We start from the raw sequence: 12,517 nt of genomic DNA, 5'->3' as shown, positions 1-12,517 counted from the left end.
ATCCTATCATCAATGACCATATGTGGACACCATGTGGAGAGTGACAGGCTACTTGACAGCAAGGATGAGGAACCTGTGACCTTTCAAGTCGTTATTGGACTCCAAGTCCTTTCATGCCCTGTGGTTGTGGATGATGGGAGCTATAGTTAAACAACACCTGGAGAGTCCTTTATCATCACACCAGATTTGGAGTGGACACTCCTTAAAAGAGAGGACCATCCTCTGTAAAGCAGGGCACATGGTAGCCGTGCTATTTTGGATGCCAGGCAATGAACATTTTTTATTTACCTAAACCCATGAATCATCTTCTGCTTTTAGGGTTTAATTGCTGCTGATCTCTTCCCTCTGCTTCTAGTTTTGTATTGATGTTTTGTATTGTTTTATTCTATAATTGTAAGCCTCCCTCAGTATCCAAAGGGAACTGAATAATGAGATTTTAAAAAAATAAACAGGTGCCAACTATGAGTCAATTCACGCATTATATTTAGGCCATTTGAAGCCAGCATTATACATTTCTGCATGCGCATGTGGGGCAGGAGGTGTTCATCTGCTTGATCAAACCAACGTACCGCATGACAGTAGTTAATAGGTCTGAACTGCAGCTGCTTATGCAAATCACAATATCATCACAGTTGGTATAGCTATGTGAGCTACCAGCTCACATGTTTGGTTGCCAGTGTGAATGGGTGGGTCTCATGAATATAAAAGAGGGTGTAAGAACTTGTGGTGTGTTCTGTGACTCAGATTTTGATGAACAGTGAGGGGATAGAATGAGGATGATTTGAAAACCCCTGTATTTGAGGAATGGACTTCAGCAATTATGGGGAGCCTATGGGGCTCTAGATGCTGTTGGGACTACAAATCCCATCATCCTTGACCGTTGGCCATGCTGGATGGGGTCAGTAGGAACTGGCGTCCAATAACATCAGGAGTGGGGCAAATGGGTCAGATGTAGAGTGACTTTGGTTCCCTAAAAAAAATTGAGGATCAGACCTATAGTGCCAGGATTCATCTTCTATCAAAGTATAGATTGAATATACCGTATTTTTCGCTCTATAACACGCACCCGACCATAACACGCACGTAGTTTTTAGAGGAGGAAAATCCGTAGGCATGCCACCCGTAGGCATTTCCTCCATAACACGCACAGACATTTCCCCTTACTTTCTAGGAGGAAAAAAGTGAGTGTTATGGTGCAAAAAATACGGTAAGTTCTTGAACAGGCAGAATGAGGTAGAACAAGAGGGACTTCAGATCAGTGGTAGAGCACATGTTTTGCATACATAAATTCCCAGTTTGAATCCCTGGAATCTCCAGCTAAATTTATCATGTTGCATGTGATGGGAAAGGCTTTCACTGCCTGAGACACTGGCAGATTAGATATAGTGAGCTAGACAGACACAGGGTTGTCACCAGCACTAGTCCTACTCAGAGTAGACCCATTTAAACTAATGGACCTATACTAGTCATGTCTACTAATTTCAGTGGGTCTACTCTGAATAGGACTAGCATTGAATACAACCCAAATACTCTATGGTGCTTCCTGTTGGGGAACTGCTGGGGAGCATTTTCCCCTCAAGGTCTTAAAGTGACAGATTTGGCCACATTTGAGCACTGTCTCATCAGAGGTTCTGCTTGCTTATGGCTCCAATACTGTCATAAAGCTACAACCTCCCTGGCTGTGGCTGTTAGACTTGCTTGGTGATAAATTTATGATGCTCAAAGCATGGTCTTCTGTTGGTGGGACTAGTCAGTTGATTCCTGCCCAGACACCTTCTACTCTGGTGCCTGAAATCAAGGCAATACATGGTTCTCCATTAAAAAGAAAAGAAAGATGAAAAAGCAATGATGAAAAACAGCTCAATTCCAGGAAAAAGACAGCAAACACTTGTGGTATGCAGACACCAGATCAATAAATCAACGGACAAGCAGCAGACACAAAGTGAGGGTTGGTCGTCATTTGTGGGATCTGGATAACCAGTGCTTGAATTAAGGAAGAAAGTAGGAGCTTAATTAAATCTACAAATCTGGCCTACAGACTCCGTCTGATTTTAGCACAATCACGTCTCCCCCTAAAAAACAGTTAAGGGGTCGTATCAGGAAAGGTAAAGTGTCCATGCTTCCTTCCCTTGAAACGCAAGTACTGTGGAGAACTGCGGCCCACACAGCCCCTCTCTTCACCTGCAGTTTCCTTTGAGCAGGAGAGAGCCATCTCTTTTTTCTATCAAAGGCCACATACTCTCAGGGGTAATTTGCTGAATGCAGTGTGCTAACAGTGGCAGAGCCACAGACGATGGATCTGGATTAACTACTCTGGATCAGAGACCCTCCTCTAACTACTCTGGAATAAGGGGCCACTCTGCTTCAGTTTTTCACTACGGCTATCTCCCCAAGCCTTACAACCAAGAAATGAGTATGTTTTTATTAGTTAGTTAGTTATTAAATTTGTATATTGCCCTGCATCCATATATTTCAGGGCAGTTCACAACATAAAATTACAATATAAAAACCAAAATGCATAATAAAAATAAGGACACAAACCAAGCAATAATCTCTGCTCCCCCAGCTGACTTGCAGTGATACCTATAAGCATACACACTTACATGTATATAAAACAAAACACTGTCCCTTCCAGTTGTTCTGAAACTACACAGAAAGCAATTGAGGGGAGAGGCACTTCAAAACCCGGGGGGGGGGGGAATAAGGAGGACACTAAAAGGCAGGAAGGAACTCTTTAGGGAATGGAATGATGGTGAAGCTTCAAGAAGCACTAGAGGTCACCTACAAGGAGAATGGGAGGCTGCAGGTGACCCACCTGCACCTTTGAGAGGTCTGCCTCTTCCTTATGCACCATCATCACAGCCAGCATTTGGGCAGATCTCTCTGCTACCCACTTTGGGGGTCCAAAAGCAGTTTGAAGATTTCACCATACCTACTTCATCCTATTTTCTAATTTCCCTGCATCTATAAATTGTTTTGTTTTTAAATAATTTCATAATCCTTTCTACTTGAACTGAAAGGAAATCAGGTGGATAAAAATCAATGGTTTTTTTAAAATATATATTAAAAACTGGATTTTTAAAATTGGATTTTTAAAATAAAATGCTTTTGGAGAAAAATTCTTTCTAAATATAGTTTTCTATTTAAGTTACATTATAGTCCAAAGGCTATTCATCAGGAAATAAGGATTTGTTTCAAGTTTTTCATGTGTGCTAAAACTCAGTCTAATGGTGTTATGTACTGAGTTGAATAATAATAATAAAAATTTTTATTTATATCCCGCCCTCCCCAGCCGAAGCCGGGCTCAGGGCGCCTAACAACAATAAAACAGTACAACAGTACAACACAACACAACACTCTAAAATCATGCATTATAAAATTAATTCAAATCAAACCAATGGCAATCATTGGGCCAGAACTCCGCGAAGATTGCCGAAAGAGGGAGTCAGGCTGTGCCCTGGCCAAAGGCCTGGTGGAACAGCTCTGTCTTGCAGGCCCTGCGGAAAGATGTCAAGTCCCGCAGGGCCCTGGTCTCTTGTGACAGAGTGTTCCACCAGATCAGAGCCACAGCTGAAAAAGCCCTGGCTCTAGTTGAGGCCAGCCTAACCTCTCTGTGGCCTGGGACCTTCAAGATGTTTTTATTTGAAGACCATAAGTTTCTCTGTGGGACATACCAGGAGAATAGGATCCAAAATGCAGCAGTCTGATTGGTCCACAGGAGCCACCCAATCCAGCTCCAGGTGAAAGTGAATCCGCAACTTGATTGGCCTACAGGTGAATCCCGGAATCAGCCAATCACGTGGGGCCCATTGTGTAAATAATGTATTTAAAGCAGACATTCTGGGGGAAATTCCATTCCTCCTCACCACTATGAGCTGAATAAAGAGCATGAAATCCACTCTCGACTCCGAGTATATTTCAAAGGGGTTAAAAAAAAATCATTTAACCACATCAGTTAACAAACATGGATACATATGCTATAATGTTATTGTTTTATTTAAATAAATTGTTTAAATTGTTATTAAGGAAATGATTATTTTTCTCCTTCCAATAAAGTACAGTGGAAAAGGAGTTCAAATATAAACAGTTAACTTATTAAACCTCACAATAATTCCATAATTATCTGTCAATGTATTTCTAATAGTATAACCAAATCAGTAATTTTTTATATAACTGTAAAAACTACTCTGAAAATTTATTATTCCAAAAATCAAACCATCTTGTAAATATTAAAATTATACCAGGAAGAATGAGTCATTCTGTAAAAAAAAATGATTTAAATCAAGTCTTACTGACTAGTGATTTAAATCTATTTGATTTAAATCAAATCTACCCTGAAGGAAATTGGTTTAGATGAAAAGCTGTCTGCTGCCCATTGGAGAGAAGGCAAGCTTTACTGGGGGTGAGGGAGAATGTCCATGTTTTTTGGTAGCATTTATAATAAAGCACCTGTGAATTCAACTAAACCAGCTGGAACTGTCACTGTGATTCTCTAGTCCATAAAATCTCTGTGGGCTGATTCATACATTCACACCCGCTATCACTTGATGACTGCAGAATGACTGCAGCAAGTGATGTACATAGATAACGTGACCACATTTCCAGCAAATGCTCCCAGAACATCATCAAAAGCTTAAAAAGCAGGCTGCCAGCAAAGTCCTTGTCAGAGAAGAATGTCTCCTTACATTTCCAGTGTAATCTACGATTAGGTAACTGCAGGTTATGGGAGGTGAAAAGTCACGGTGACCTGGCAGGTCAGGGACTGGGGCTGGCTGTCATGCCAAATGGGGCAGAGCAGAAGCCATCAAAGCACTTCAAATCAGGCTTTCCACAAGGCAAGGAAGGTGGGGAGGAAAGGGAGCCCAGGATGGGAAGCACTGAGTGTACAGCAGCAAGGTCACATGAAGCTGCCTTTGACCAAGCCAGGGCCTTCAAGCTGCTCAGTAGTGTCTACTCTGTTTGATAGTGGAACTCCACAATCTCTTCCCCATCCTGGCTTCCATCATCATTGTACTGAGATACCAGAGGCTGAACCTAGGACAGTGGTAGGAAACCGTTTCCATAATCCCCCAACCACTGGCCACGCTGTCTGGGACTGATGGGAGCTGGAGTCCTAGAGCATCTGAAGGGCACCTAGGACCTTGTGCATTCCCTCCAGTGTTCCAATTTTCCAGGGACAGTCCCAGAATTACAAAAGCCACCCCGGCTTCTGATTTGATCCCAAAATGTCCCTATTTTCACTGCCAGCGCTGAGCTCGGGGAGGAGAATAAGCTGACACTTTTCCTGAGTGACAGCAGTGGTGGCTGTGAGGGACCATCCCTTGGCCTCTCCATGGCCACTGCTGCCGGCCTTCTCTCTGGGGCAGCTTGTAGCAGCTGCTGGAGAACAGGCGAGGAGGAGAGGCTGCTGCCGCCAAGACCCAGCCCCACAAGAAGCACCAGCTGAGGGGAAGGCAGAGGGCAGGACCCTCCAAGTTGTGTGCATCCACATCTAATCTTACCCCTTTCTAAAAATTTATTTTGGGGGGTGTTTTTCTTTCTGTAACTCTATCAAAGAATAAAATTAATTCAGGATGAAGGGGTTTTCTCAGGGCGGTGGAGCGTGTGTGTGCTGTGTCCCATTGCTGCAGTGGTGGGGGCACTCACCCTTCTTCTGATAGGAAATGCGGGGGGGGGTGAAAATAAGGGGCTGAGGAGGGGGAGTTCAGTGTGTGTGAGAAATGTCCCTATTTTCATCTGGAGGTATGCTTCTACATGCAAAGAAAGCTCTGTCAGTGGGTGCTGGGCCTTTTTGAGCAGAATCTACCAGGGTATTGCTCTAGGGAGAATGTACTTAAGCGCTCATGATAGATCAGGCTCTAGTTCTAGCAGCACTGACTTCCTGAAGACAAAAAAGGGATCCAGGGCATTTGCTCTTTCTTTGTGCTAAAGGTGCAGGATCATCTGCTCAGCAGCTTCTTCTGAGAACCCTCCTTAAATGGCATCTTTTCCTAGGGAGGCAAAACTAACAAGATCTCTACTTTTCCAAAACTGACAAAGCATTGCAAGGAAGCGGATGGGGGGGGGATGGGATAACTGGTGTGTTGTCTTCATTTTGGACATCGCAACATAAGCCAAGGCAGTTCAGCTAGGTTGTACCCCCAGTCAAATTCTGTGTGTGCCCCTTCTCGTTGTATGCTAAAGATGGGCAATCTGTGGCCCTGCAAATGTTGTTGGACTCCACTTGGCATCAACCAGCATGGCCAAGGATAGGAACTAGAGTCCAACAACATCTGGAAGGCCACAGCTTCCCCACTTCTCCATTACATGGTACAGGGATGGCCCAAACCCTGTTTGCACAATCATGGGGATGAACAAGTGTCTCCCTCAAGAGCTTGTTTTCCTTGGCGGACTTCCGGGGTGGCGCCATCGGCAATGGCGGACTCCCTCTGAATTGGAGGGACTAGCTCTGCGGGAAACGGGTCTTCTCCGCTATGGCGAAGCGGGGACCCTCTTAAAAATCACAGGCGGATGAAGCCTGTGACCATGGGACTTGGCGGGCACCTTTAGCGCCCCCCCAACTCGCTAAGGAACCCACTAATGGGCTCCGAAGTGAAGAGGGGGAAGTGGCACGGTGCTGTGAGTCAACTGCTATTTCCGTGGAGCGAAGCCGCATAGCCGTTGCCGGAGAGCGCTGCCTTTTTCCTGGGACAATTTGGACTCTAAAATAAGCACCAGTGAGTACTCAGACTTTGAACAACTGGACATCAAATAAGGACTTGCGAGCAGAAAGGAATTGGATTTTAAAAACCTATTTTAATTTGGTACGGAACGGGAAGGTCTAAACAGGAAGTCAGCCTTCTGTTCTTTTGTAGACAGAATAAAGCAAAGACAATGTAAACTAGAGCTTAGAAAATCGCCTTTAAAGGATTGGATTTCATCATTTAAAATTGTGGAACCCCCCTTCGACAGCAGGAGAAGGAGGGGGATTTTTTTTGGACTGTTTAAAGTGAGTTTAAAGTAAAGTAACTTTCCTCCGTCCTGATCCTGGAGCGGGGTGTCAGGACTGACGTTTGAAGTTCATTGACCAGAGACAAGCGTTTTTGACAGATAGCTAAAAGAAGAGAAACATAGCAATTCCACTGCTTCCCTTCGCATCTTTAAGCAACAAATATTGACAAAGTATCTCAAAAAGGGAAACTTTGTTGCAAGAACAAATAGAAGTTTTCCCCCTAGAGGGAGACTGTGAAACTGTGACCAACTCCAGGGAGCCGGCAGCTGTTACAGATTACAATCGTGGGAACAGGCATCTGACCTTGCAGGAGAATGTATTCAGAAGCTTTGTTGTGTGCTTTCTATAAAACAAATGCCCTACTGGAACAGTTACATGAGAAGGTGAATTGGATGGTGACTTCGACTAGAAACTTTGAACAGGCAGTGGGAAATTTTGAACAGACAGTGGGAAAATATGTGGAGCCCACTCAGGAATTAAATCAGGAGTGTGTCCTGACAGAACAGGCCCAACAGGAATATGAGTTTTCAGATTTGACAAATGAACTTGGAAAAAGCCAGATTTGGAAAGAAAAAGTTTGGTTTGGCTTGGAAATGGGGGGCTGGATTGACCCCCCTATGCTGGGATGTTTGGACTTTTCAAATCTGGCAATGGGCCGTGAGATGTTTGGGATTGTGGGGGCTCTTAATTTTAATTTTGGAGGGTCTTTGAAACATGCTTTTAAATACCATATGGAATTCAGTGTTGAATATGGAAAAGGGGCTGATCTGTCGAGAAGGTTTAAAAATATTGTCAAGCTGGAGTTACCACGAGCAGGAGACAAGGGAAAATACAGTTACAAATATGAAGAAGAGCTGCGGAAGGGACATGGAAGAGACTTGAGGGCCTCGGATATAAGGCTGCCAGGTTAATGGGCTAGATCGACGGGATAATAAGGACTGACAAAACCCGGAACCAGGAGGAAAGGACGTTGGATGAAGATTGGATCTGTTTGTATCTCTTTTTTCTACCATTAGAACTATTTTATAAAATTTATGAATGTAAGAAAAGTGTTGGAATGAAATTACTTGGCTTTAGTAAAGATGTTTAAAGAATTATGAAAGAATATTTTGGTTATGAGAAATGGGTAAGGATAAGATTTAAGTTTTAAGGTTTATTTTATTATAGTAAGATAAGATTAAAACAATTTAGGGTAATGTAATGACAGAATATTATGAAATATGGAAAGGATTTGCTGGGATAATTAATAACTAGGATACAAAGAAAGGGAGGAGGAGGAGGTCAAAGAAAGAAGGTAATGACAGTTGAGGATTTGAGAATAATGAATTTGTTTTTAAATGTTTTTAATTGTTTGTGATGTGTTTTTGTATTTTTTCTTTTGTCACTTTTTCTTATTTTTGAATTTGTATTCATATGGTTGGAAGGGGTTTGTTTTTCTTCTTCTTCTTTTTCTACTTTGTTAACTATTTTTATTTTGTACTTTCTACTGCTTTTATTTTATTTTGTAATACTTTGAAAATTTCAATAAATATCTTATAAAAAAAAAACACAAGAGCTTGTTTTGCTTGATCTCTTTTGCTTGATCCATGCATGTGAACAGAACCCACTTATGGCTTACCACTTCTTTCTAGCCTTAAAATGACTGCTCTTCTTCAGCTTCTTTCCCCCTCCTCATCCCTTCTCTTGTGTGTCTTTGGAAGCCTGACGGCAGTGCCACTTTGTGAGAGAGTATATATCTGAAAAGCTACATAAAACATAGTAAATTGTACATATAGACTTCCAGTATTGGGAAGCAGGTTCCATACAAGAGAATTAACAGCAGCAGGGAAATTTTGTTCAACCCAAGGGAGGACTTCCTTTAGGGGCAACCCTTCAGAGGCCCCATGGCAATGGTGGGTGTGGCCAGAGGCAAAATGAAGGCAGAGCAATGGATTTGACTTTTAACAAGAAGATAGATTACATCCATGCAAAACTCAGAGGTTTATACACATCCACTTCTTTCCTCATTCTATCCAGCCAAGGACGTCACCACAGTTCAATGATGTGCTATAGCCAGACAAAAGTACTAGAAGAGAGCATGAAACAGGCCTGTTAGAGGATCCCCCCCACCCATCCCATTATCCTGGATTTCTGAAGTCCCAGGCAGTCACCTGTAATGCTTACTGGGTTTGGTCAGCCATGCTTTCTCTGCACAATACAAGCTCTCTCTCCAAATACAACTCATACATGCTATAGGTCAGTTGATCTTGCACCTCCAAACAACCCAAACACAACTACATAATACATCTCAGTTCTTTATGCCTAACATTTGGTACCAACAGGGTGCTAGGTGCTGCACAGGATGCAGAAGTGACATATCCTAAAGGGCTTCCAATGGTGGAGAAGGTTGCCAACTGATTGGGAAAGGGCCACTGTGGCCTGCCTCTGGCTTTTTAACAGCCACTTCACCTGCAGACATCAGCAGCTGGTGATTTTAACAGCATGGAGATGAACATCAACACTTGATATGTCTACATAGCAAGCGGCTTGAAAAAGTGCATTAGCAGAGGGTCAGTTAATGTGTGTGTGTGTGTGTGTGTGTGTGTGTGTGTGAAAACCCTAGGCCAGGCACAAGAGAGCACCAGGTTCCCAAGCACTTTTAATAGTAGTGGTCACATCCACACCATACATTTAAATCACTCTTATTCCACTTTAACCATCAACTCTTATAGTCAGAGGTGCCCTGCCATCCTTTGCACTGTTTTAAAATCTCCCCATTTATTTCCCATTACACAATACCTCCCAGAGCAAGAGTGTCCGGATCCCAAACCTCCACTGCAATCTCTCATAATTTAATTCAAACAGCGAGCCCCGCTTTTCATCACCCTCCCAATAAAATGGCACAGCAACCACCCACGGACAATCCTTTCAGCCAGCAACCTCACCGCCACAGGAGAGCCAACCTATAACTAACTAGCCTCCAGCTACACAGCAGATGTGATCACAGTTCAAGAGTGCTCATTGACAAAGCATCCCTGATATCTAAGAGAAATCAGAAGAAATATTAAAAGTGAAGGGAGTTATTTGGCGGACGTAATAAGCCTAGAAAGATGGTATTGTTACAGATGTATGTTAGCACCCTAATAAGCATGTGCTACACAACTCCCTATAACCACTTGGCATTTCAGTGCAAACCTGAGAACAGGACAGCCCAAGCACTTGCACTTTCACCCCAAACCACCCCCCAGAGCCAAGCACTCCACATCGGGGGCAGCACCTTGCAACACCCCAGATTTCCCTGCCACAGCCCCAATTCCTTAAAGTGACCTACATATGACTGAAAGCCCAGTGACGAAAATGACAAACACCACACCCACAAGCTACAATCCCGCCCCTTCCCCAGTGCTCAACCCACCCTCCACGACCCACCCCACTCCAGAGCTTGGAGAAGTCCCACAGAGCTCACCACCCAGATCCCAGAGCACGTCCCATTGCGATGCCACAAGATATGCCACCTTTACATCTGTGGAGTTGGGTTACTCGGAGGAGGAAGAGGATGCTCAACCCTCACAGTAAACCCAATTCATGACCTCCAGGAGAGGCTCCTCTTGAGAGAAGGGTTTGGGGTGGGGGCACATACAGGAGAAACCTGCCCCGACTGCGTCCCCGTTCCTTGGCACATGCGGTGCCAAGGAAAACACCACCGGGACATCGCAGTTTCCCAAACGAGAGCTGCCAGGGCTGAAAACCCGACCGAGGACACAGGCTCAAAACCGAGGGGAGCCCCGATGGAGAGAGGAAAGCATTCTGCATATGCTCAGAGACGCTCCAAAAGCCACTTCAGTACATCCTACTGGATGGGGAGGAGCGGCGATCGGGAGCCGCACGGTGACTTCAAAAGGGCGCTTAAGAATGGGAAGCCCACATAACCCAGACAAAGAGGTCCCGGGGCGAAGCTGTAACTCCAGATCTCAGCGGGGGGGGGGGGGAGAAAAGAAAACCCCTTTACGCCGCGCACAGCTAAGCCAGCTGCCCGCCTGGCAAGGTCCTGGCCACCCACCTGCTCCGCCGCCTCCGGGTCGAGATGCGGCTCCAGCAGCGGGACCGTGAACTGGATCTTGCGGGGACTGTTGGGCTCCATGCCGGCTTCTCCTCCGGTCCCGCGGTCCCCTCTGCCAGCCGCGCTGCCGCCGCCGCTGCCACCTCCTCTCTCGCTCCGTCCCGGCTGCGCGCGCCCCGCCGCTCTCGTGCCCACCCAGGGCGCGCTCCTCGCGCCGCGATTGGCTGCTCGGGCCGAGGGGCCGCCCCCGACACGCACAGGCAGCGCGGGGAGAGCCGCACACGCACACGAAAGCTGCCCGGAGAGATGCTCGCCAGGAGACGCAGACGCGCCTCTAAGCAGCCCTTGCCTTCGGGACGGGATCGAGCAGGTATCTTGCCGAATAAAGCAGGAATTTCGAGACGAGGTTTCCCACCCCCGCGTCCCACTTGCATTGATCTGCCTGGCTCCACCCTCTAATCAGGCCCGAGCGACCTAGCTGCAACCCTGACTGGGATCTCTTTGGGGCAAGGCCCCCCCCCCCACTTGCAAAAACTCGCCCGGCTGCAACTTGGTCTTGGCTCCGCCCACTGTCCGGTGGTTGTTTTGAAAGCGGACCTGGGACATGATTGGGAGCAGGGGTGCCAACCTGAATAAAATATGGGGGGGCAGGTAAGCTCTGCCCCACATAATCGATCACATGACAGGGTGCACACGCACCCTTTGAATGACAATGCCCATAAACTGGGCGGGGGGGAGACCCCTAGACCCCTAGGAGTTGGCTCCTATGATTCGGAATACTGTAACTGCTAAGAGCTGCAGAGATAAGACAACATGAATATAGCCTGAAGCGCCCCGAGCCTCCATTCGGGTGTGCACAATTCAAAGAGATTATGGAAGAGCATAGAGAGTGAATTTATTTATTTATCAGATTTTTAGCCAGCCCTGCATCATGTAGCCCCAAAGTGGGTTACAATCCAATACAGATAGAACATAAAACAATTTCAGTAACATTAAAATGCAACCAATTTCAGTGGAATTTATAGCAGGGGAAAACATGGGGCGTCACTCAACATTTGAGACATAAAACTCCCATGGAGCCACTCATGGCTTCTCATTGCAGTAGGAGACTAACATCCCATGGAAACTAGTATCCCACAGACAGGTGGGCCTTTACCTGGAGTTGCAATCCGGAAACATTAGGCGGACACATGCTCCCTTGCCTTACTGTATAAATTTAATTTTACAGAGAACAAAAGAGAAATTTGCACAGCCATTCAATCAAACACAAAGTTACATGGTATACAAGTGTTACCAAATAATTTCATGTGGCTACTATGTTGCAATTCTACCGTCCAGAGGTAGGATGCCTCTGAATATCAGTGGCTGAGACTCACTTGTAGGAAGGGGGTCACTGCACTTCAGTCCTGCTTGTGGGGTTCCCCTATAGGCACCTGGTTGTCCACCTGTGAGAAAATGAGGCTGGACTTGACTGGCCTTTGAGCTAA

General features: G+C 45.4%; 1 protein-coding gene across 2 annotated transcripts in view; it reads right to left on the bottom strand.

Annotated features, from left to right (window-relative positions):
- Nucleotides 1–11,215, bottom strand: part of PPP1R1A (protein phosphatase 1 regulatory inhibitor subunit 1A) — a 77,657-nt gene extending 66,442 nt beyond the window's left edge. Inside the window, exon 1 of one of the 2 annotated variants that reach the window (XM_080990589.1) lies at nucleotides 11,031–11,215. In XM_080990589.1, the coding sequence (XP_080846715.1) occupies nucleotides 11,031–11,111 (81 nt within the window). In that variant the 5' untranslated portion in view covers nucleotides 11,112–11,215. The remainder of the gene's footprint in view (nucleotides 1–11,030) is intronic. The other variant, XM_080990588.1, reaches the window with a different exon arrangement.
- Nucleotides 11,216–12,517: the final 1,302 nt, after the last annotated feature.

The sequence above is a fragment of the Podarcis pityusensis genome (assembly GCF_964106645.2).
Source record: "Podarcis pityusensis genome assembly, chromosome: 2".
In the NCBI taxonomy this organism is placed as follows: Eukaryota; Metazoa; Chordata; class Lepidosauria; order Squamata; family Lacertidae; genus Podarcis; species Podarcis pityusensis.
Note: the sequence above shows the minus strand (reverse complement) of the source record. Positions and strands in the feature narration are given on the sequence as shown.